A 25,802-nucleotide genomic window follows, 5' to 3' on the forward strand; every position below is an offset into this window, starting at 1 on the left:
TACAGAGCGCTGGCTCGTGCTTGATTACAAGGGTCAGTATACTGCCTGGCACAGATCTAGCTTAAACCAATTCACATTTTCCCAAGCGATTACCAGGCACAGTTTTGCATTTTGGACAAGCTGAAGACCATTTCCCCCCTGTTCACATGCAGTAACGTTTCCTGGGACAGTACCAGAGCCAACTGACATAGATGTGCATAGCATTGTGTCAGCTGTTTGCAGTGCCCAGAAACATTTGCAAATGCATTTAATTTATTATATTCTACCAAAAGGAAACAACTTTCATACAAATTCTGCTAGTCTATTAACTGTAAGGCAGTCTCTTTCTCTTTTTTTTTCTTTTTTTTTTCTTTTTATTTTTTCCTTATTGTCTTGCAAAGTAGAATTTGGGGTTCAACAGACAACTAGCCATATTTTGAAATTGCTACGGAAGCCTGGACTTGATTTTTTAATTTGTTTTCTCAAGAAAATACACATACCTATCCCTGTGGGCACAGGTATCTGTTGTTGTTTGATTTCACTCTTCTTTCCAGGTTGTTTTCCCACAGAAGTTTTTCTCATCACATTTAGAAGAAAACAGTACTTACTTTAAGATATGGTGAGATAGCCATGTACAGAAAGAGTTATTTACTGTTAGAGAGAGTGGATCGAGCTCTTGCTTTAGAATACTGTAAAAAAATGGTCTTAAATGTCTTCACAATACATATTAGTTCAAAACCAAGCACTTTCTATAAGTGCATAGTCAAAATGCTGGTTGAATTATTTAAACACTAGCTAAAACACTAGAGAAATAAATGGTCCTGTATCATTCTTCAAGCCTTGTGAAATGAGAAGAGCTTTTTCATGCCGATCATTCCCCTTTTATGCATTTTATTACTCAAACTGAGCAGAGGCTAAGATCCAGGGTCTGAAAATTTGATTTAAAGTTAGATTACTGGCACTGGTGAGCATAATCACTGAAAACCTCCACAATGTTTATGAAACTTGGCAAGTGTTTATGGTCTAATGAGAATCTGGGACCAAACTCAATTCTACAGTATTCTTCTATATTTCTGTCCTTGCTGGGTGGCAGAACATCTTGTGGAACTGCTCACAAGATGCCCAAGAATCTACAAGTGCTGCTGCAGAATGCCTCCCAGTTGCCACAATAAAAAGGTTTATTTTCCTAATTTCTTTACCTTTCCCTGATCAAACCAGTTACGTAATGTTACTGTGGATTGTGAGCTTATTATAGCCAATAATTAAATAACCCAAAGAAAGCCTAAATATTTCTATAACCATTTTAACTTACTTGAGGTCCTCTTTTAGCAGGTGTTCTATTAGAATTCACAATTTTACATTGCTCTTCCTTTTCCTAACATAATAAAAAAATAATAAAAAAAAAAATTAAAAAATTATCAATGGCGTGGAGAAAACTAATAAGAAATTCTGATTAAATGCACCTAATATTGGTTTTGGATGCTCAGTTTACAATTAGTTCAGATTTTTTTATGATGTAAATATTTTTTTACATCAAAAATCAATGTATTAACATCAAAAATATTCTCTCTCCTTTTCTAGCTGAAAATGTCATAAACTTAGAAGCTAATAAAATGCATTTCATCTTCTCATGTACTATTTGAGAAGATAAGTGTACGCACTATATTAGAAAGTAATTGCAATTGCTTCGGTCTCCTAAAGGAAGCAGAGTGAAATTATTTCTGTCCTAATTCACATGCCATGTTTGTGACTGAGATGAAAATCACATCAATGACCTCTCACGTCTGTCTTCATGTGCACGTACTCCCACTCCTCACAGTATAACAACAGTTTCAGGATCCTGCATGTGTTGTAGCATGAATATCCGCTACTGTCTGGCAGTAACAAAAAGGCCTTCCTAACCCCAAAAATGCAGCTAACCGTCTATATGCCTCACGTGTACGACAACAGCAAGCAGGATTTTTTTGTTGTTGTTGTTTATTTTCCTTTGCCTTTTGCAATGGAAAATGAATCCCCATGAAGGGAGGTGTATTTTTTTTTTTCATCATCCTTGTTGACAGCTGAGGTACCAGTAGCTTTAAAACACACTTCTGTCAAGGAGCATCAGAAGACCCAAAAGTTAGGAGGAAATGAGAACTGAGTTTAGCTTAGCATGCTAGAACTCCAAGGAAATGGCTCAGTTCATGAGACTGATAAGCAGTGTGATAGATTTGTGGAAAGAGAAATTTCAAAACATTTTTATGTAGACTCAGAAAGAGCATTCAGAGCCTTTAAATGGCTTTGGAAATTCCCCAAGATCCACAAAGCTGTCAAACATCAGCCTAGTTGAAAAGTTTGCCTGTGAAAATGAATTATCCAAATCCAAAATCCAGACCTTGGCTTGAGATTTCTGAGCTAAATAATTCTTCATAGAACCAAAATCTTATTGACACGGAATAGTTCAAGCTACAGATGCATTCAGAGCAGCTCCACCAGATATAGATGGTATAAGTGAGCATACAAAAATGGATGATTTCAGGTCAAACCAGTGCCTACTTATTAAAACTTCCATAAATCTAGAAAAGCAAAAGACCCCTATTCTAGTTACATATTTGTTATCATATAAGAGAGTCACACATTACTTGCTATCGAGTCTTTCATTATTATTCACTTGTAAGCAGGAAGAAACTTCCATCTTCCATTTTATTGAAAAACATACGAAAACTAGACAGTTGCCTGAAGTAGCTAATGCTCAGAGGGCATAGACAATTTGCAAGATCTTGCTGTAAAGGCCTCCTTTCCATTCTGCATCATTTTGCCTGCCTCTGCAACACACCCACTGACATCTCCTTACCCTGCTTCCCCTCGATGGTACTGACACCCAGTGGGTGTCTCCTCTGCTCTCGAATCTCAAAAGCCACTCTCCATCCCACCCACTCTGCCACCTAAACCCACTTAGTGACCCATCGCCACACCGAGCAGGCCCAGACTCTTTTCCACCCAACATCCCAGTTCAGGCATCTACCATCCCAAAAACAAGTTTTGCCTCCCTACAAATTTAGATTTAGTCCATAACAATAAACTTCATCCTTACTGCTTACCTATAAGAGCACTAGAGCCAGTCTTGAAGACTATCAAAGAATATTTGGTACTGTGAGTACCTGGCATTTTGGCTCAGTGTGTGTGTGGGGGGGGGATTAAAAATGATTTACTTTGCATATTGTTCAAATGGTCTTTTTTTTATTATTTTCTCTGCTTTTAAACTGTAATGACTTTATTTGTTTATGGAAGTGTGCCCTGCATGTCTACTACTGTTTTATAATAGCTGGATTTAGATCCAGACTCTTATTTCTATCCTAGACATCATTAAACAATTTATTTTCCGTGATAGGGGAGAGCTCTTGGGCAAGAGCTCTCCATTAGCATGAATTATTAAAGATATGTATATACATGCATTATGGATTTAAAAGATGAAAAGACAGCTTGCCAGTTATTCTATGGAGCTTTCTCTGTCTGCAAGGCCACTGGATTTCAGACAGCTGTCTGTGCTGAGTCGTCACAGACAAGGAATCTCCCTGATGACCACATGGATCACATGGATTTTGTTTTCCTGTTGCTAATATTAAATAAAATTTTCCAGAAAAGAAAAAAAAAAAAAAAAAAAAACACCTTTGGTTGGTAATATCTGCTTAATCTTCCCCTTCTTCTTCCTGTTGTAAGGTTATGTTGCAAAACAGCTGATAGCTCAACAAATATTCTGGGGAGAGGTCACAGCACTGTCATCAAAATACATAGACTTTAATTTTAAAATAACTTACAAGAAGGATATTTTTGTAACCACAGCGTTTGAGCAAATTGTGTCATTTTTAGATACTCCTGCTGACGCATCTGCTTGTGATGTGTCAAATCACATCTATCAGCTATGTTAAGCTACATAACCCTGCGTGATAATGAAAAATGATGGAAAGAAGCAGCTTTGATACAGTACATCACACTGTGACACAGCAGTGTAAAGTCTAAAACATTTAAATCTCAAATAAAACCTCTTAGATGTGCAGCTGCAGATAGTCTCCACTCATGTTTCTACACAGCTTTGCTCTCTGTGAAAAACATTGTTAGGTGTTTGCTACTTAAACCTTTCCAGGTAATTAGTTCCCTTGGCACTTCAGGATTTATCCATCCCGCTGCTCAGGATAATGCCACACAGTCCAGTGTCAGAAAAACCCATCTTTTGGTATCCAGGGGTTAAAAAACAAAAATACTCCCGAGGAGAACTGCATAAAAGGATGAAGGGAGGTTTCTAGAGATTAATTATCACTACTCGCAGTAGGCCCAGGAAGAGTTGATTAAAGCTCTAAAGCTCTTTGTTCCTATCTTTAAAAACCCTTGCAACTGGACCCCTTTATGCCTGGCCCTCCTTGTATATCTTTGTGTTGCCATCTGCCTCTATGAACGTTGCCAGGGTCAATACTATGATTTTTTTTTTTTCTCTCCAGAAGTACCTGCATCTTTTCCTCTAGGGAACCTTTCACAAACCACTTTCAATTGTCCTTCAAGGGTAGTGATTGACATGGATAGTTCTCCAACAGGTTCCTTTGCCCCTGCTTCTGGGTAAACTGGTGGTGGCAGATGAAAACACCTTCCCTTTCATTTCTTCTGCTTCTAGAAGATAACCTGTTAGAAGGAGAGAACAACGTGTAGCTGTGGGCAGTGGCAGAGAGCAATGTGCTTGCTTTGCACACTGAAAACTCTTTCTACTGAATAATTTCTCCAGAGAGAAGAGGGACTTAGAGCAAATTGTATGCAAATCTCCTCTCACTATCCTGTCTTTTTTTGACAGTGATGGATTGACAGACCAACTACCAAAAGGCATACTAAGGAAATCAGCACTGCTAATTTAAGGGGGGGGGGGGGAAGACACAAAATACAGCTAAGAAGTAAAAAAATCATATAAAATAGCTTGAAAAAACTTTCCTATAACCTAGAGAGAAAAATATGTTTATTATAACCCCTTTTTTCTTATTATTGCTTTCTGTCACTGTTCCCCCGCCTCAATAGTTGCTTCTGTTCTCCTATGTACATTTCAAACAAGTCACTCTTACCATTACTTAATTACAGGTGCAAAATTGCATCCAGAAAAGAAAAATACTGAACCAGTAACCTGGTAAGTTCATGCCACAACACACTTGCATGCTTGTATGTGTACATATATGTATCACCTCTAAAATTCAAGTAAACTTCTATTTCTAATTACTATTTCACAAGCAAAAAGTATTATTTAGGCACTTCAGATGCAGTTTTCATCCTTTCGTGTCTTACGGTGATTGTCCCCTCTTTGTTTCAATACATACAAGAAGGTTTTGGGTGAAATTACCCAGGTCATTATCCTGAACTGCATTTCAAGTAGTTTTGGACCTGAATTGGCCTTCACTTTTTCTATGTTTACAGTAATGTAAATACTCTAATTTAAATAGGTTTCTGCTTGACTACAATACGACTATGAAGTGTATGACACATGACTGCCCTGGAAATACAAGACATTTCTTTAGAAAAAGCTTGGTTTGGAGTGTGCAATACTTACGTGCTGTTTCTCATCCATGAGGAAGGTACACAGGTACTATCTACAATTCATGAAAAAAATCCATTTACAAAAGTACTTTCCTGTTTGCTGTTTCTTTTGAGTTGTATCCAAAACAATCTTAGAAATCTCATTCATAGCAAACAGAAACACCACTGCTGATTTAACAGTAACCTTCTTTAATTCACGTACATAATATCATACCCATTGTGGATTCACATTTGAAACTTACTTACTTATAGTTTTTTTCTACATGGATTTGCATGTTTGATCTTATCCCAGCAAAAATAAAGACCACTGATACATTATTTTACCTCAGTATTGTACTCCTGCTTATGAAAACCTTCTAAAGGAGCCTGTACAGGTAGAAAACCCAGAGTTTTCATTAACTGTGTTTTCTTCTTTGGTATCAGAATAGAAGGTGCGTATATATGTGTTTCAAAACATTGATGACATATAACAGAAATTTTAAATATAACTTTATGGCCATTAATTACAAAAAACATCCTTACAACAAAGAAGGTAAACGAATAACTTAAAATAGATTAAAAATTCTTATTCTATTACTGAGTTGTGCTTTTTGTAATACCTTATGAAATTATTATTCAACTGAAAGCAATAAGTATTGGAGCATTTTAATAAATAAAGAGACCGAACGTCCCAGATCAAAATAAATCCTGAGTAATATTAATGGCAAAGCTTCCTTAGACTTCATTGGTTTCAGAATTTCACCAACAGGGCAAAATTCAGGCTCAGGAGGGTAGAAATTCTTCTGGATGTATATAAAATCCATAAAATAAAATAAAATAATAATAATAAAAATAAAAGCAAAAAAGAATAAGAAGCTTGAAGCAAAAATAGGGAGTCATATAATTCTCACAGTCGGTATACTAACTTTTGCAAAAAAATAAATAGTAAACAAAAAAAGAAGAAAGTATAGTTCTTATTCATAAATATACACATTCCAAGAAACACTGAGAATCTTACTCAGAGACAAACAGAAAAAGATAAAACTTTATAGAGTTCCTGAAGTAAAGAGAAGGAAGAACATAAAGCAATATACAAGATCGTAACTACTGTAAACATTAAAACAAAGCAATCTACAAAATCACGTACATCTTAGTAAGCCATGTAAATTTAAAAATATCAAATGATTTCTGCACAGTAAAAATGCCCTTATTTTGAAGAAAAAGAGTTAACATATCTTTATAGAATTTTACAGTAGGCCGGCATATTGCATAAATATGTACACTGCTGGGTACATCAAGTCTTTAGGCAATGTACAGTAATAGAAATCAGAAAATGAACGTATGGAGTTTAAACGTGTAAACTATGAGCACCATGTTAAAATACCCAATAGATTAAAATTTGCCACCTTAGTTACAGACAAATAACTGTCTTAAAAATACATTCGTCTGGTCACAACGTATTGCCTTCATCCAAGAAAGTTAACAAAATATTTAACATTGCAACAATGGCAATTTTTAGTTGGCACAAATCAATGAAATTCCACTGAAGCCAGGAGCTGTACATCGATTTACACCAATTATGAATTTATAACAAATATACTTAAAAACTGAATTTTAAATGCAGGGTATCAACTAAACATTATTATAATTTGAAACACATTTTGAGAAAAATGCACATTATGGAAAATAAACTCAAGAGAAAAATTATAGCCATGTTGTAAACTATATATTGTATAAGGAGCATATTATCCCATATAGCACATATTAAAGACAAATGGATGTTTAAAGCAGTCTGAAGACCACGTCTAAATTAGTTTTCTTGAGTGTAAAATGTTCATGGACCGATAAGTTAACATTGCAAGTAAAGACAACAAATTGCTTCATAATGATATCATTATTGTTTGATTACAACAAATGATAAAAGCAATCATTCTTACTCAATAACATTGTGGAAAAGGTATTTCTTTTACTAACGTTTATCATCAGCGGTTCTATGTACATGAATACTCATCACTCACTTCTGTAGAATCTTAAACCTTTTTCTTTCTCCCAAGCAGTTAAAAGCCTGCATATTTTCTAGTTTGAAAATGAAACCAACTGAACAATTTGATTCTTTTGCTCTTCATAGGTATTGGCATCATTAGAAACATTCTGTGTACTTACAGACAAGACAAAAGTGTCTGATTACTCCAGATTGCCCATAACAATAAGAGACACTGATGATTCTTAATACCTGAAAGATCCTATAGGACATTAGTCTATGGCTCATGTTACCTGAAAAATGGTATGGCTCCAAGAAGGTCATAGTCTGGGCAGACTGCAACTTTCCAAGGACAAAGATACACTTCTCATCTCAGCGGAACAGATTAACTTCTCAATCATTTCTCTGCAGAGCTGTTCTGCGAAATCACTTAACAAAATCTATAACCTAATTTAGGGTCATCATTGCAGTCTGAAGATTTAATTCCTGCGATTCAGATGGATTAAAGGAATAGTATCACTTTTACTGTTTACATTAGGAACACAATCCAGTAATTCTATAAACTGGCAAACTGGTCAGGAACATAGACACAAAAGAACTTCTAGATTTGTGAAAATTGGAAAATTCCAAAGTAAATTAATTAAGCAAGTTTGGAGGAATTTATTTAGAATGATAAATTCCAATTATTTAGCATTTGAAATAATGTTTACTTACAAATTAGACTGTCAAGTCATAGAATAAAAATACACATTCGATCTAAAATACCAGATAAAGTCTGAAAAAGAACTACCTTTATATAACTTACTAAAATTTATATACTTAATAAGAAAACAGAAACTCAAAAGAATATTTTATTATGTCATTTAATTTAGCGTGGTCAATTTTAAACTTATCTTGTGATTTATTTTTATATTGTTTTTACTCTTACATATGAAGTCACATATACAAACAGTTCTAGCACTAAAGGCAATACCATGTTAGAAAATTACTACATTTGATGGTTATTAGTCTTTTATTCTCAGTAGTTTATACACTATTGAAAAGCAATTACAGTAGATAAATAATTGTGCAATGTTGTAAAATTGTTTAACAACTTAAAATAGAATTAATTTAATTTAAATTGTAGAAAAAAATGTAAAATCCAAAGTTGTTTGAACATATTTAAAAAATAAAAATACTTCTTAAGTAATAGATGGGATTTTTTCAATGAACATTACAGCTGAAAATTTGAAATTTGTCAGTCTCCTGCTAGATAAAAATGTATGGATAAGGATCATGTATAACCACAATTGTCCTATTATTTCTTTTTTTCAAGTGTATAGTATTAGACCATTTTCTTTGACAAGACATTGGGTCCAGGGGAAGGAACATGTATGCTGACTCCTGCCGAGGAGTGCAGAAATACAAAAGCCAGCGCAAGTCAGCTAAGGTAGGAGGCTGAATGGCAAGCACACACCTTCAGGTTTCAAATATAGGTTCCAGTGCTTGAGCAACATGGCTTACACACAGGCGTGGGACACCTGCCTGCTACAGGAGGTAGTGGAGGCATACAGATTGAGCAGGCATACTCTTGAAATAAAGAAGCAGGATAACGTCACAGTAAAAAAAAATGCGTTTTACAGGTACCAGATAAATAGAAATGGGCATTCACTCAAAATTACAAGCTAGAGAAAATATACCCTTCTTATGCCATTATACGGATAGATGCTCAACAACGTCCTGCTCCGTGCCAGTTTCAGGCAGGGGTTATGAGAAGCAGCCCATGACCAAATCATTCATCTACTCTTTCTCATCAACTTTTTATAATGTAGTTTAGCCCTTTGTAATGACATGACAAGGAAAGCTCACATCCATTGAGTATCCAACACAGTTGAAAAGATGTTGTTTGCTACAGTTTTAACACAATATTATACTAAGACTTGCAATATTGATATAGGTAAGTTCTAATGCTATAGGTACAGAAAATAATAACCAGCTACATATCTTTCAGGATATAATATTACTTTTCAAATGGATAATGTATGTAACTATTAATATGCAATGTATATTAATAATCTTCCAAAATTACTATTCCTTCAGTTCAACTGTATATAATTCTATTATCATATATAAAAAAAAGTGAAAAGAAGTAATTAATTTGAAAGCTAGCCCCTACCTTTTATTATGGAGGATCTACTTCTAGCACTAAAGGTCATGGTGCAAATTCTTAGTTTCACTCACGTGGCTAGACTTCATTTTAACTCACAGAGCTGGCTTTGCTTCACTTCTGGTTTTACTTTAGGCCATCACAGGTGTGGGCCTGATATATCTTGTATTAAAGCAAATGAGAAGATTTCACTGGCTGAAGTCAGGTGAGGTTCAACAGCAATAAAAAGGTTGCAGAGGTAGGGAGAAGTCTCTGAAATACAGTTAGAAATAATGGCAGTATGGCATTACTATTTCTAGACTATGTGGTTTATCTATTTCTAATACCAAAATGCTGCAGGTAATAGGGGAGTGAAATGAGGTAAGAATCTGAATCACACCCGGGTGGGACTCCAAGTTCCCCATGGGAAGTTCCTCTTGACCTCCCCTGCATGCTCATACATTCTTCCTAGTTTTCACATGTTGCGCAAGCAGCAAGGAGCTTCACTCTGATAGAGCTGTCCCCCACTGAGGTAAACATAAGATGTGTGTAATCAGAGAAAGCCTGGACGTATCAGGCTGACTCTACTGATCAGAGACCCACCTTAAGGTGCTCCCTATCTAACGGGGGACAGAGAGCAGGCTTCCTGTGCGGTGAAGTTATGCTGCCTACCACAAAGATGACCACTGCATTTGAACTCAGTCAAACCAAGTCTAAACGTGGGTTTCACAGAGAAAAACGGGCAGGGCTGCCTCTAAGCATGTGCTTGTGTGGATGTGCAAAAAGTAGACATGAAAAATGGAAATCTGCTGAAGGCTTGATGGAAATAAGGCCCCCCTACGCTGTACATTTTCACCATAAGGAATATCCCCCTGTAAGGCAAACCGCTGTTGATCTATTCTCTTTTTTTTCTTCTACCATTGATGTTATTTTTGTTACATAGTCTTTTTGTGGTTTAGTAGAAAAGGGATTAGCTCAAACAGTCAGCAGTTTGTGCACATACTACAAGAAGGCAAAATTTGTCACAGTGACATCAAACTGCTAACACAAACAGATCTGTTACCCTTTCTCTCTTGCTCAGTTAGACAGCTGCCCTCAAGGTATTAGCCTCTGAGCCTCCATGATAAATCACTGAAGTATAGGAAACCTGATTATCCCAGCACAGCAGGGGTAGAGGATGTTATTCAAATGCAGAACATGGAGCAATGACATCCAGGAGGCTTATAATGAAAGATTTTTGATATACTTAAGTAGTTAACAAAAATTTATTGCAAGAGATAGTTTGTCACTAGATTTACAGTTTCAGAGAACATAGTACAAAACATAGTGCATCAGCTTTGTCTAAACATTAAATAGGTGCAAATACACAAGGATAAAAAAACAGAAAGTGAATACTTTACAACAGAAGTTATAGAACTATAAATATATTATATACATTATACATATTCTAAGACATGAGCTTCACTTATATATATATATAGTTCATATTAGTATCAGACTATTCAGTGCTTTATAGTATAGGTCTGAACTTTACATGGATGTTTGCATCTTTATACTTACAGTAAATGCTTCCCAACGAAAGAGGAATTTCGACCAGTTTATTTCACAGAACCATTCTGCAAAGCTGAGGGCTTGACAGGAACCACCAGTCTGTTTATCTGAAGGCTCCTTTCCCCCCGAGAACCTGTCCTAGAAGAGGGGCTGCAGTGGAAGGACAGCCGGATGCGGGGACAGCAGGGAGGGGAACACGGCGTGCGGCAGCGGTGAGAACGCCAGCTGGGTCGGGTGCAGGACCGAGGGCGGCACCAGTGGCAAATGCGGTGGAGCCACAAAAGCCGCGTGGCCTCCTGGACAAAGCCGAGGTCCTACGGGCAGATGAGGTAAAGGCGCTCTGGACAGAGCCGGGACCTGTGAGAGGAACTGCTGGTGGGGCTGGAGGACCTTAAACGTACTGGCGGCGGCGGCGGCTGCCGCGTGCTGCTGCAGGACAGTGTGATGGATGGTGGTAACGGAGGTAGAACACAGCGGTGGCTGCAGCGGGAGGGGCTGCAATGGAGAGCTGGGGGGCTGGATGGCTGGGGGAGGAAAGGTAAACTTCACTTTGTTGGCCAGCATGTTTTGCTGCACGAGCTGCTGATATGCCTCGGACGGGAGGTCTTTGAATTTTTCATGGTTATCTGGAGGAAATATCAACGTCTGGTCAGGCAGGGTGAAGGGGGCTATTAACTGCTCGGTAGTTAAAAAGGTGTGACTGTTTATATGTGCTTCTTTGAATGGCAAAGGTGGTGGGCTGTCAAACATGCCAGAATTACACTGTACCCATTCATTGCTCACCTCATTTATCTTCTCACGTGGCAGAGACTCCGCCAATTCATAATGGCAAACGTATGATTTAGGAGGAGCTTGTTCCAAAGGTCTAGTGGGGGGTGGAGCTTTATAACGAGCTGGATTTTCATGACTGTTTACATTTTCATTTTTCTTTTCGTCCTCCAGAATGTCCTGTGTGTTTGCAGATGCAGGGGCACCACACTCAGCAGCAGAAGCAGCAGCATGTGTGACAACTTCTGCAGATGCACCTGGAGCGCTCTCCAGTGCCACGCAATCTGTCAGCTTGTCTTTTTCCAACAAATGTGAACTATCCATTTGTAGGGCTGACTTGTTTTCCTCCAGTTGCATTGTTTCATCTGTACCTTTTACATGATCAGCTTTGGGATCCACATTAGTTTCCTCCATGTTGTCTCGAGTCAAGAATTCTCCCAAAACATTTAATGCAGAATTTGCAGAGTTTTCTTTAGAAGGCCTGGAGGTCTCGCTTCTTGTATTCCTGTCAATGCATACATGATTTATTCTAGTTTTCCTCCTCCTGTGTTTACATTTTTCTTTGTGATGCATATCTGAAGTGCTCGTTTGCCTTACATATTCTTCTTCTAAAAATGTCTGTCTGTATGAGCTTTCATCTGAAGAACAGGAATAGGTATGCTGTCTCCGCTTCCTGTGGGATTTTTCTGGCTCATCTGATAGAAAGTTGTAACCTCTCTTTATGGAGTGATTTTGACTCACACTCTTTTCCTCACTGCAGGGACCTAAACATTTATGCTCTGGGCTACAGATTGATCTCCTGACTTTCCAACTACAGCACATTTTAGAGCACATGCAGTTGTGCCTCCTAGAAGTTTGAGACAGATGCATTAATTGTCTCCGAGAGCTTGCTTTTCTCTTCCTGTGCAGTAGTCTACAACAACTGTGTTGCTCCCTAGTTTTTGCATTCCAAATGTCACATGAGCCCCTGTCCCCATGTATGTGATCTGATGTAGACATGCTTCTTTTATGACCATTGTCAAGGCCAGCTTTTTGATGTGACTGCTGTACCTCATCCATAGCTAACCAGATATTCCCTGCATCATATCTACATTTCTCTGGGTTATTTTGGAGGTGCGGATATTTATTTTCATCTCTATGACTAATTTCCTTTTCAGTCACTGAGGAAATCTCCATTTCTACAAATGTTGCTTCCCCGGAAGGATGATGATGATGACAATGACATAATTTTCTTCTCCTTTTTCGTTTTCTACTTTTGTGAAGCCATTTTTCATGACTTTCTTTGATCCGAACTTTGTTATATTTCTCATCTATCACAGTGTTTTGTCTTAAGTGGTTTCTTGAAATGTGATACTTATCTATTTTTCTAATCCTGAATGACTCACCCAAGGACACTTTATTCTGAAATTTTGCAAGATCACAATTTCTGATGTGGGAAACATCACTTATAAGGGGTATTGTGTAGTCACACACATCTTTATCTACTTCCGTTTCATGATCACCACACTCTGAAGTAGGTTTATTTGTAAAATCTGAAATTGAGCTATGGTTGGATTCAGTTGTGAGTTGTAAATGAGGTAAGCTTGGCTGATGCTTGGGCTTTTCTTGGTTGTCACTCGCTTTTGACAACTTGAAGTCAAAATATAAAGGATTACAGCTGTAAGAAATTGATGGTTCTGTACTTGTGTAAATTAACATTTCTGATGGCCACTGAAGAATATTTGTTCCATGTTTGCTAAGAACAGGAACAAATGGTTCACAAGATCGTTTGCGTGTGTCTAGTTTGCTTTGGGGAGCTCTACTACCATCTTCAGAATGTGATGGAGCTAATGGATCTGCCTCCAGATTCTTTACTTCAGTTTCAACTGTGACTGAATCACTGTTCCCATCTTTACCATTTTCCTCTACAATGTTCTGAAGGGATAGACAATCCTCCACCACAGGCTGAGCGACGGTCCCATTTCCCGGCAGTTCACAACTGCTGCAGCCCAGGGGTAGGTTATGAGTACCGTCCACATCTGTGGACAGTGTTTGACTTGGTCCATCTGCTGTATTTCCATCAGTATTGCAGCCATCCATGTCAGAAGACACTAGTTGCTTTGAATGGGAAACAGCAGGAATTAATACAGGACTTTCTAGCTCTCTACTTTCTTCACTAGCCAGCTCTTTTGAATCCTGAGTTTCGGGAGCTTCTGCTGTGTCAGTGCATTTTTCCACCACTGGGTGGAAACAGCTATTTTTCTCCTCAGGGCACAGGACTATTTCTGCTGCTGATGGAGACTGAAGATTACAGACTCCTGGAACAAATCTACTTCTTCTGCTAAATCCATGCTCTGTGGATGTTTCATCATTATATTCATAGAAAACGGCAGCTGAAGACTCCAGTTTGACTGCTGCTTTCTTAGGAAAAGCAAAAGAGAACCCAACTCGTTGTCCTTGAGCTCCTTGAACTTGATCTCCAAATTTGTTGGTGTCAGATTTATTACTGCATGCATTTTCAGGAGTGGAAGAAATAACTGAAGTAGCATCTTTGCAGTTCTGCACATCGTTTATTAATGTACAGCTGAAATCCTGTTTGTTGGCAGAATCTATGGCAGCATTTTGTGGGATATCATTGGAATTATCTCGCACAGTCACTGTAGTGGATTTGAACATGGGGCCACTTCCAGGAGCACTAGGAAGATAAACAAAACTCAGAGTAAGCACCATTCAGAGAAACGCAGACATAAACATGGTGTTACATTGGTATCTGAAAGATTTTTAACCAAAGAGGAAGAATCTATGGACATATAGATTTAGAATGTGGGAAAAAAAAATACGAAAAAAAAAATATTGTATTTTATAATAAGATTTGTATAAGAAATCAGAGTAAATATTGTGTCCACAGTTCCTTCATGTGAAGTTATCAAAGGGCTACTGTTCTTATAAAGTAGCTCACCTTTCCTAGACGTACTGGCTGGCCTAATAAAAGACTGTATATTTCCCTAGAAATCTTGCTTCTCCTCCCAGTAGGACATCACAGTTACAATACTATTACTACAAATAGCAGAGCTTTTAAATTCTTTTGTGCTTCAAAATATATTAAAACAGAGAGCACCTCATAGATCACTTCCCTCTTAGTCATGATCCTAGTGACTGCTTCTCCACCCACAGGCAATCACCCAGCAGTTTCTTTCCTATTTGTGTTCACAGACCTGTCGCAATCTCAGCAATTTCTTTCATGGAAAAATAATATCAGGGAAAGTGTTTCAGCTGACAGTGGTGCAATAAGTGATTCATCCCTCTTGAGAAAAAATTTATCACTGTCTACTTCTGTTCTTCATCTCATGTCCTCTTCCCATCTGTTCTATTTGACTTAATAGGAAGCAAAGAGAAGAGCAAAAAGTGCTTAAGCTGCCAGTTTTCTGGGATCCACAGGAACTGTTCAACACAAGGAGAAATGGACCTACATTACAATATTTTTATATATTTATTTTTTTCTTTTAAACAAATTGTTCTGTTTTACAGTGCAGAGCAACATATATACATATACACACATATACACACACACAAAAAAAAAACAAAACAAAACAAAACAAAACTTTCTCTAACAAAATAAAATGGTCATTTCTTCATAGTGATTTGGTTTGGAAGGGACCTTAAAGACCATCTACTTCCAACCCCCCCACCAGGGGCAAAAACACCTCCCACCAGCTCAGGCTCCTCACAAAGCCCCATCCAGCCTGGCCTTGAGCACTTCCAGGGATGGGGCATCCACAGCTTCTCTGGGCAGCCTGTTCCAGTGCCTCACTACTCTCATAATAAAGGATTTCTTCCTAATATCTAATCTAAATCTTTTAGTTTAAAACCATTAGTCCTTGTCCTATCACTACATTCCCTGACAAAGAGTCCCTCTCCTGCTTTCTTGTAGGCCCTCTTTAGATACTCTTGTACAGAATCAACCTAGAAAAATCTAGTTAAAACAAATTCTGTGTGTCTGTTTATATCGTACCTCTAAGGACACAAAATAGTAGCATACAGCAATTATTAATAAAGAAAGCTCAGAGAAATTCTCCTTCAGACGACACTGAGAAGAAATTCTCCTTAAGACGACATTGAAAACAATAACAAAGAAGAAGCCCCACAAAATCTGTGCTTCACTAACATGGAAAAGGGGGAGCAATGAGTTTCTTTTTCCTTTTTCTTCTTTAATATGCCAAATTCATATTTTGAGTATTCTAAAGGGGAACAATATCTAAAGCTGAGAACAAAAAAAATGGTGGCCCTCAAGTATTAATTTGAAAATTTAAAATACTGATGAAAGAAAAAGAGTTTTTATGTGACCTACCATAAAAAAATAATAAAATAAAATAAATTAGATGAGACACTGCTCATGTCAAACAGACTTCAGAACTTTCATGTCATGTCCACCTGCTTAGACTCCGTGAACTCTGTTAGCGTGCTGCCCACCATACAAACAAATAGAGGAAGAGACTATCACTGAACAAGAACTACAAGTCATATGATTCAACTTCTCTGTTAGTTCATCTGCTGAGATGAAGCCTGGGTGAAAAGAAAACATTTGCATTTCAGCATTTGTTTTTTCCCCCCGAGATTCCATGGTGAAAGGTCAAGTTGGAACATATATTTTCAGTATCATAAATGTGTCATATTTAAGTAAGAATAGATTCACAGCCAGCAATCTTAATTTCAATAGCATGTCTAGATTCAGTAGCAAAATGTATGATTAGCAAGGAGTCGCTTTTGCAGTGAGAAGTAAACATTCCACTGAGCTGAGGAAAAGAAGCACTTACCTTTCAATATAAAAAATAATCCAGTTATTGAGATTTAAGAATAGATTTCTGGATGCTTTCCCAGGCAAGCAGTTTGAAAACTAAATCACAGAGATCTGTTATATCCTAGAACAACACTGTATTCCTCACCTCATCAATGGAGTAGTGTCAGCCTTCAAATGCATGACCTAGTTCACTAAGCTTTCAACCAATGTGCCTGGTTTTATGAAAAATATATGAAACATCTTTTTTTTAAACTAAAAATACATGTCATTCTAGCTCCACTGGAAAAGCAATGTTAAACATTCATTTTTTCACATAGTGTGAATCAAATTACCGTACACATACTGCTTCTGAAATGCCATAAAAATGAGTGTGCTGGGCTCCAGCTGAGGGATTCCAACAGATTTGTGTCCCAGAGCATCAGCAAATAGGTGAAGGATTATTTTAAGGTATTCTTTGTGTTTCAGCAGCCATGTACTTACCACGTTGTCTCTTTCCTTAGCTCAGCTAACTTGTGCAAACGTTGAAGGGCTTTTTCCTGTTTCCTTTCATCTTTTCTCGACTTCGATGCTACATTTCGAGCAAACTCCCTCTGCTTCAGTTCCTTGAGTCTCTGTAAGAAATAGTCGAATACACATAAAAACAACCCTAGGAATGATTAACATTTATAATGATAGTTATTTTCTAGTAAGCATTCGTACTGAGATTGATTTTCCAACCTAACGAAAGTGATCCATTCAATATATTTCAAATTTACATTTCAAATGAATAACCAAAATACATGGAGATGCTAAAGAGAGGTTATCTGGTACAGAGATAACCTAGATAATTTTACTGTAGTTTCTGTGATTAACATAGACCAGTCTCAGTAGAGCTAGACACTGTTCACCCAGAATCAGATTTTGACCCCTTTACTCTTACTACTGAAAGTGATCAGGATGTCTTGGTATTAGGAGTGCTAAAGCTAACTGGACTTCATTCAGGCTGTCAGTAGGGTCTCACTCCAAGCAGTGCCTTTTTCAGTTTGCATTCACTAAATATTTTTAGCCCTACATCTTTCTTCCAATGAATGCGACAATAAAATTCCCATTGGTAGCAAGCATGTAACAATTAGAAAAGTGAATATGGAGAATTGTGTTAAAGGAATCTTTACACAATGTTGGATGCCAAAGGTGCATTTTATGCCTGTGTGGAGTGTTGTGGACACAAGCAGTTCTCCTTTTGCACCAACACTGGCAGGTAAATATCATTTTATAGCTCTGAGCCTCTCATCAGCCTAATCAAGTCATTATTTGTTCAGCATATACAAGTTGTGGTACAGAAGAACCATTTACAATTTTTAAGCAATTAAATTATTCTGCTTGATTGTAACGAGCAGGTTTCAATGTGTAAGACAGATGAGTCTGGCAGGAGTTTCATTTGCACAGCCTTTGTGTTGGACTGTCTGCTTGTCTCTTCTGGAACTATTTGTTCTGTGTTTCCCTTCTGTCACATGCCCTGTCAAATAAATGCCCCCTTTTCCAGTTCAGAAGGGCGATGAGCATAATTGTTCTTAGCATAATAGGAACTAGTTATACAACACTATTTTTTATTTTTATTTTTTTTTTTTTTTTTTACAGCTAATACCTCTGTCTTTTGTATGAATGGCTTTAACAATCTGTAAGAATTATAACTAGAGGAGATCTGAGGCCTTTATTCACTAAACACGTACATATAAGTGGAACTTTTCTTGGTTACAGCAGACAGAATATGTGCCTGGCACAAGCTGGTTTGAGGCCTGATTAGGCAGTTTCCAGAAATATTATTTCCTGTATATAAAAGGTTACCTAAGTACAAAACTGCGTCTCCATTCTTGAATACTATAGTTATTTTCCATTTGTTTTTATAAAGCCATCTGCTAAATTATCATCACCTGTATTTCCTTACTGACCTTAGCCATGCTAGTGATAACAAGCAGTGCACTGTGTTTGTATTCTGTCAGGTTTTGCTTGTATTATGCAAATGAAAATAAGATATTACCCAGTTATCCGTAAATGTCACTAGTCCACGCATTCTGAGCACCACGAGGCCCCCAGTCAAAAATTGTTCAAAGTAAATGGGAACAAGTAAAAAAAAGCGCGCCTTATTCTTAAAAAGCATCTTTTTCTTAAAATGTTTGTCTTTCCATAAGGCAGGACTATTCACTAACGTGAACTTCAATGATTAGTTTAATTCCTGTTATTTTTGTTTACTTCCGCGGATCAGTAAGCAAATAATTAGCAGGCAGTCATACAGTATTTAAACGTGATTCCCTCATACACTGTCCTCTGCTTATGAACCAGCTCAACATGTGCAAGTCCTCGCAAGTACAGAGTTCAACAGTTCACAATGAATAATTAAATTAGATCTCTCCAAAAGGACTAAATGCCTTCATCTCTATCATGATGCACGGCACAGCAAGAACACTCATTTTGGTACCAGCCCACCAAAAGTCTGAGCCTGCCTCCTGGTCTTGCCTTGGGGTCCTGCAACAGGGCTTGCTTGCACGTGGGCACGAGCTGGATTCCTGTAACAAGTCTAACTGCAAAACTGTGCCTGGAGCAGAATTTTTCCACCTCCTTCTACCAAACCCAGCCGGGAGTTGATGCACAGCCATTTAATCATGTCCAGCTGAGTCCAGAGGAAAAGGAAGACTTCATGGGCTTCTATGTATGAGACCATGAAACCAAACATGGGAACACCACGTGAAGTGCAAAACCCTGTGCACTTCTGCATGGATGAAACTGAGGTGCATGAGAACACCACATGAGGTGCAAGCCCAGGTGAGCCTGCAGAGGAATCCAGCTTGGGTGTCTGCAGATGTGCTGTGGAAGATACCCACATAAAACTGCAGAAACCCTGAGTTTGGTTGTCCAAAGGGACACCATTTCTGTTTACTTCACCCATGTCTCCATTTCCCAATCTATCACGAGGCAGGTTTTTTTTCAGTATTCCACCCTTCAAAAAGCTTGTACCAAGTTCCCTAATTCTTTCCTGCATTACAAAAGGAACAACAAACAGAGATCCTGCTGCAGGAGTCAAGTGCCTGAAGACCTCTGCGGATCAAAGCCTGGAAGCCTGTCTAAAGCAAGACACATTAATGCATTAAGTGCACTTCTTATTACAAGCCTTCTGACACCCTGCAAAGTGTTTTATTTTTTTTTCTTCTCTCTCTCTTTTTTTTTTTTTTTTTTAACTGAAGATTTAAGCACTTGCAGCAGCACTTCAAAAGTAATAGGTTTTTACAACATAGAGAAGACATTAATTTAAAAAAAAATATGCTCAGGACAGTGAAAGCATGTTAAGGCTGAAAAGTGAAATACAATGTAGCTGAACACTATGATAATAAGTGATAAGATGAGGAAATAGAAAACCAAACCAGCCTCAAATAAAACACCTGAAACCTGTAATTCTACATTATCAGAACTGACTCCAAAGAAGGGGAAATCATACCATTCATCAGGACTGATATATGGTCTCTCAGTAGCCTCAATATCCCCCACAAAAAGCAGACATTCTGCCCACACCAAAAACCATCAGCTAGTGACTGCTTATTCAGAGAGGCTTTGACAACCTGCCCCTGCGAAGCTTAGCTCACCAGGCTAGGAACAACTTTAATAGGGCCAAGAACCCATGGGAACAATTTTTCTAATAGCAGGAGTCAGGGGATTTCAGGACAGTGCAGTTCAGATATGATTATGTTAATTTGCTTTTGACCTTAGATTAACAATTAAATTATGTGGACTTTTACGAGGCTGAAAATATGTAGACCATAAATTCATTTTCTGATCAATGGAAGTATAAATTGCAGAATTTAACAGCCATGACATCAAATTTTGCTTCCTTATTGTCTTTTTATTTTATATAAAATCAGGAAAAATGACCTCATGGCCAGCAGCCATTGAATCAACTCTTTAGCATTTATCCTATTGTTAGCTCCCTCCTCCCCTCCAAACAACTTTCCCCACAACATGGGGACTATGTATTGGTTACTCAGCATGCCATAAAAGGGGCACAAAAGTGGCATTTGGATTTATTTAAAATAAATGAAATATTTTTCCTTTTAAATGTGTATACATTATGCAACATTTTTAATTGTTAATAATTTTTAAGCTTGTATTCATTAAAAAAAAAAAAAATCTGATTGCAGGTCAATGCAAGGATTAAATAAGGGCATTTCTTAGCTCCTTGTGATTATTCTAGAAGCTGCACATATTCCCCTTTCTCTACGTAGTACATGACTGCTCTCCAAATACTCCCTGCTAACAGAGATGACTTATTATTTCTTTATATGAATTATGGTATGACAAAGAGTGACAATATACTCATTAGATTAGCACTTGTCACACCAAACCGGATTAGTATCCTTTTGCGAAAGGGGTTGAGTTTAATCAATTACAAATAATACCTGAATAGATCAAAGCTCTTCTAACACCTGTAAACACTCAACTGGGGAATGAAACCTGCATTTAAAACACAAGAAACTGCTTTTCAAGCTGTAAAATAGACCAGTCTTCATTCTGCCTTTGGTGGTGGTTTGTGTGGGCACATTTTGCTGTTCTGCAAGTGGAGACACCTTCACTTTACACAGCAGGACAGATTAGCATCTCTTTACTTGTGTTGCTGTCTGTAATTCTACATACTCTTCATGACCATCTCTCATATTGGTAAAAAGAAGAATATCTCCTCTTGGAAAGATTACAGGAACAGTTAGAGCTCCCACGAACTACTAAAACACAAGAGCTTATGCTACTAGTGCCACAAGCCTTCCCTCGCAGAAGTTAAACAAGGCGAGTTATTTCAACAGAAAGGAGAAACCTCAAGGTTCCGCGATGAAACGGGTAATTCAACCACTGCAATAAGAAGACTAAGGAAGAAATTAAAAGACAATTCATTTGTTTTCATTCTACCAGCATAAAATTAATTGCTATAATATGTTCCTGAAACAGAAGAGGAACAAAGGGGAATTTTAACAGCAGCCTACAGCTATTTGGAGGGGAGTTACAAAGCAGATGAAGACACTTCTTAATAATTGCTAGGAAGACCTCCTTGCCAGAAAAACCAAACCAAACCAAAAAGGCATGTTTTCTCATGATCCTGTGCTGGTGATCAGTTGGTGAACAATCAATTCCTTCTAACCTATGTTTTCATGGCTTCTATCTTCCTATGCAGAGAGATACCTCATTCTCTCACTCTATAGATGTATGAACCACAGTTGCCACTTGGTTTTTCAGAGGCCTTTAATAAATCCCATTGGTCTATTGCTGGCTTATGAATAACTCAGTTTGCTGCAAGTTAGATGTTAGTTCTAATTGTCTCTGCCTATGGCTGTATGTACCTCCCCCTTAGGCTGCAAAATTTAAACCCTGTCTTAAAAATTAGGAGCTCCACAAATTTACAACAGAATCACATTTTATACAGTCAAATATTGAGTCTTCCATATGACAACGAACATTCATATTGTGAATAATCCCTTTCCTCATCTACTTCTGCCACAAATTGCAGCCATATCCTCCTGACAGTCTTTTAATAGTAGAGGAAATCTAAAACATGCTAATATAGATATATGTAGGATTTTAAAATAACAAGTCCTTGGAGTCCACAATATTGCTGCTTCTGCCAGGGAAGAGGAAGAGAAGATTACAGAGGAAAAGGGGGTAGAAATGGCAGGAATGGTTCTTTCTAACAGCCATATAATTAAAGCACTCAAGTAGCACTAAATAGCAAGCCCCAAGGAAGTTACCGACCTTAGTTATTCTGTCAGTCCAGTTTTTTGAGTAAGAGTGGATTAACTTGTCCTTCACTACTGATGTTCTGATGCTAGCATAACCTAGATGTTACTGAGGGAACAGGTTTTTTATAAATTATAAATAACATTTTATATTCTTTCTGATTGGTGTATTTTTATTAACTTTAAATGCACCTCATGTAATGCAAATTTGCATAGATGTAACTTGCTTCTCAGCACACTGAGGCAATACGCAGTGGTCCTGTTTGTTGTGGAGTGTGCAGAAAAGAACTGTTGAACTAGCTCTTTCATTCAGATCCTACAAACATAATATATTTTAAATATTATCTATACGTATTACTATACAACTGAAAATTCACATTGGCCTTTCTACATTTGTAATACATCTATTCTTTTACTGAAAGGAAATGCTAGACTTTAATGCAGAGAATAGAAATAAAGTGAATAAAACTGAAATTATTTAAACATGAAATATATTTAGGCTTTGAGACTAATTCATACTCACCTACAAAGCATCTTTCTTGCATTCAGTTAGATTTCCCTATGTAAGTTCACGGGAGAAAATAAATTAAACGAGCTTAAAATGAAAACCAAAACCAAATGAAAATGTAACTGTTTTCAAAACCATGAGGAAAATCCAAACAATCGATATTTTGTGCCCTTGCACATTCAATATACATGAAAGCTAGTTATCTCTCATGAAGATCTTACTTATTGCTCTTGGTTAGGTAACTGTAAAAGATAAACCATGGAGCAATAGAAGGAAAAAAATAATCATTTTATCCTTGCTCTCTACTCTTTTTAACGCTTTTCCTTTGGAAATTATCAGCAAGAACCAAACGCACACTTCATTAGGACATGATTAATGCCTTTCCAGCATAGTAAGTCTCATGCTTAATTTGACATCATTCTGGTGCCTGTGTGTCTTCTGCTCCCTTACAGTGCTCCCTCCTGCAAGATTCAGATAGCATTCTGGCTCACGCTAGAACAGGGCTCCGAGACTTTGACAAATAACAGGCTCTGGACTCTAAAGTACAACTTTTGTTGCTTTTGTTTCTGAGATAGCTGTGTTTTCCAAAGTTGACTAAATGGCCCCAGTGTTGCCATTGTGCAAAAACATTGTTAGAAACGTGCAGAATTGCTGAGTGCTGCACGCTGAATATTTCACCATGATCGTTAGGAACCATGTCTATAAGAATAGCCTGCTCTTATTGCAAGCTTTAGGATATTTTTTGTTAGTTTCAGCAAAAATCACCAGAATACCTCATAAATATTAAGGCTAAGACCAAAGAAAGCATCATAAAACCACAGAATTAGCATCTTGCCTATCAAATTAATGTTACAAGATAATGAAAAGAACATAAAGCTGACGCACGTTTGTACATCTGGAAAGTGATTGCATATGCTAGTCCATAATTTAAAAGTATTTATTTTAATGACTCTAGGCCCAGTTCTGCTTCTCCTGAAGTCAATAGTGAAACTCCTGCTGAGCTCAGGGAGAGCAGCCTTTAAATTCTGCATGGTGATTTTCAGCAATGCTTAAGGGAGCTTCTTCAGTCACCAAAATTAAAGAGAAGGTAGGTGCACATCACTTCATTTTTTAAGGACCACTTGACCTATACACCCACTTCTGCACTATTTAGGACTCTAATTAAAAACCAACAACGTAAGTAAAGTTTTAAGTCCTGTTAAGAAATGGTTACACCTAGCACTGCTAGGGAAAAGGGCAGTGCTGTAGAGAAAGGGCTCGACATGTAGGCTGCTCTGAGCGTGGGGCTGCCCTCGGACACAACAGCTCGTCTGTGCTTCTGCGTGACAGCTGGAGTGACATCCTGCACCACATGTGTTGCTTCACACAGCACGTCTCACTTTCTAGCCCCACACCACTACCCAGCACCTCCTTTTCGCTCCAGCAGGGTAATATAAGTATCCACGCTAATCTTTCTGAGCATATATTAATATCTTCAGGCTTGACAGTCCTGCTGCAGCCCAAATATTGATTCAGCAAGGCGCTGCCTCCTGATATTTTCAGGCAGACACTGGTACAAAACGTGCTAAATGTTGAGGACTGCTCTGTTCTCTGGCCATTTACAGCTCCCCACATGTAAAAAAACAGGAGCTCTACAACATCCCATTTAAACTCCATCTGTAAAGCTTTAAGCTTTTGGAAATCTCTCGCCTTTGAACACCATTCATGTTCTAAAAATCATTTCACAGGAGCCATGGCTTCCTCGCACAGAGCTCCCCTTAGAGAAAGGTCACCTCTGCCTCTGAAAAGGAAATATTGGATTTCCCTTTAAAATCGCTTTCTAGGCAGTGATGATAAGGCTACAAAACGGATGGCTCCATGCAACGTAAAGGTGTTGATGGCTCAGCCTTTAAAGCTGTCTTGCTCATTTTGGAGATCCTTCTGCTGCCCATACATGAATAACTTACTTGGCAGTTCTGAGTTGAAACTTCACCCAAGAATTCTTCACTCCAGTGAACCCCACTGCCTATCAGTGGCTCCTGCTATTAACCACCTTTGTACCTTGGACAAAATGATTCCCCCTGTGTCCAGCACTGAAGCTCTCTGTCTCTTGTAGGCTCATGCTGCTGTTCTGATTCTTCCTCCTTCCTTACACAATACCCTTTCTAAAAGTACATTAAAAATTGCAAGCAGAAATGTTGAGATTCTATTTTCTGCTTTCAGCCTCTTTGGCCAAAATGGTCGGTGACATTTTAGGAAAGATTGCCACTGAGACTGAAGTGAGCCTACCACATCTTAAATCTCTCCAGTCTTTACATGTGCACAATGACTGAAAATGAGGAAGTCATATTTACAGCCAGCTCCTTTAAAAGATAGTTCCTCTAATCCTTGAAGGATACCCTAATAACAGTGATGGGCTGAAGTAGATACATGAATTCCCTCAAAGTGAGCTCTTTATTTTAATTCTCCCTGTCAGAGCTAAAACACAATAACTTTCTCCTACTGGTTTTGCATTGGATCACTGAGCCATTCAAAGCCTCTGTGCACAAATTGCTTCTCATCAGCAGGATGCGGTCCTTGCCAGAAATTATCCCAAGACCATGACAAGCTTCTTCAAAGAACATATAAATTTGAGCAATGAAAACAGAGGAGAACAGGTCTTTGCAAATTTGACACATCTCACAGCCACAGGTAACTGGTACCGACCAAATTTAAGTTACCCTTAAGACAATTGTTAATAGCATTCATTCAGATTCCTCTAAGAGAAATACAAGATTAAAGAAAAAATATTAGACACAAAGACTGCATCTAATGTAATTGAGCTTATGCTTTCCTTTTCAACCGTCTAAATGAAATGTGTT

The 25,802-nt window shown here is 37.8% G+C and overlaps 1 protein-coding gene across 3 annotated transcripts in view; it reads right to left on the reverse strand.

Moving 5' to 3' along the window:
* ZNF804A (zinc finger protein 804A) overlaps positions 1 to 25,802 on the reverse strand; it is a 280,325-nt gene that overhangs the window by 123,498 nt on the left and 131,025 nt on the right. Inside the window, exons 3-6 of one of the 3 annotated variants that reach the window (XM_032190632.1) lie at positions 17,188 to 17,318; positions 11,172 to 14,604; positions 9,642 to 9,884; positions 7,780 to 7,972 (exon numbers count right to left, since the gene is read on the reverse strand). In XM_032190632.1, coding sequence (XP_032046523.1) covers positions 11,301 to 14,604; positions 17,188 to 17,318 — 3,435 coding nt within the window. In that variant the 3' untranslated portion in view covers positions 7,780 to 7,972; positions 9,642 to 9,884; positions 11,172 to 11,300. Of the gene's footprint in view, positions 1 to 7,779; positions 7,973 to 9,641; positions 14,605 to 17,187; positions 17,319 to 25,802 lie in introns of all 3 variants that reach the window. The other 2 variants (XM_032190631.1, XM_032190633.1) reach the window with 2 other exon arrangements.

This window comes from Aythya fuligula, chromosome 6 (genome assembly GCF_009819795.1).
Source record: "Aythya fuligula isolate bAytFul2 chromosome 6, bAytFul2.pri, whole genome shotgun sequence".
Taxonomy (NCBI): domain Eukaryota; kingdom Metazoa; phylum Chordata; class Aves; order Anseriformes; family Anatidae; genus Aythya; species Aythya fuligula.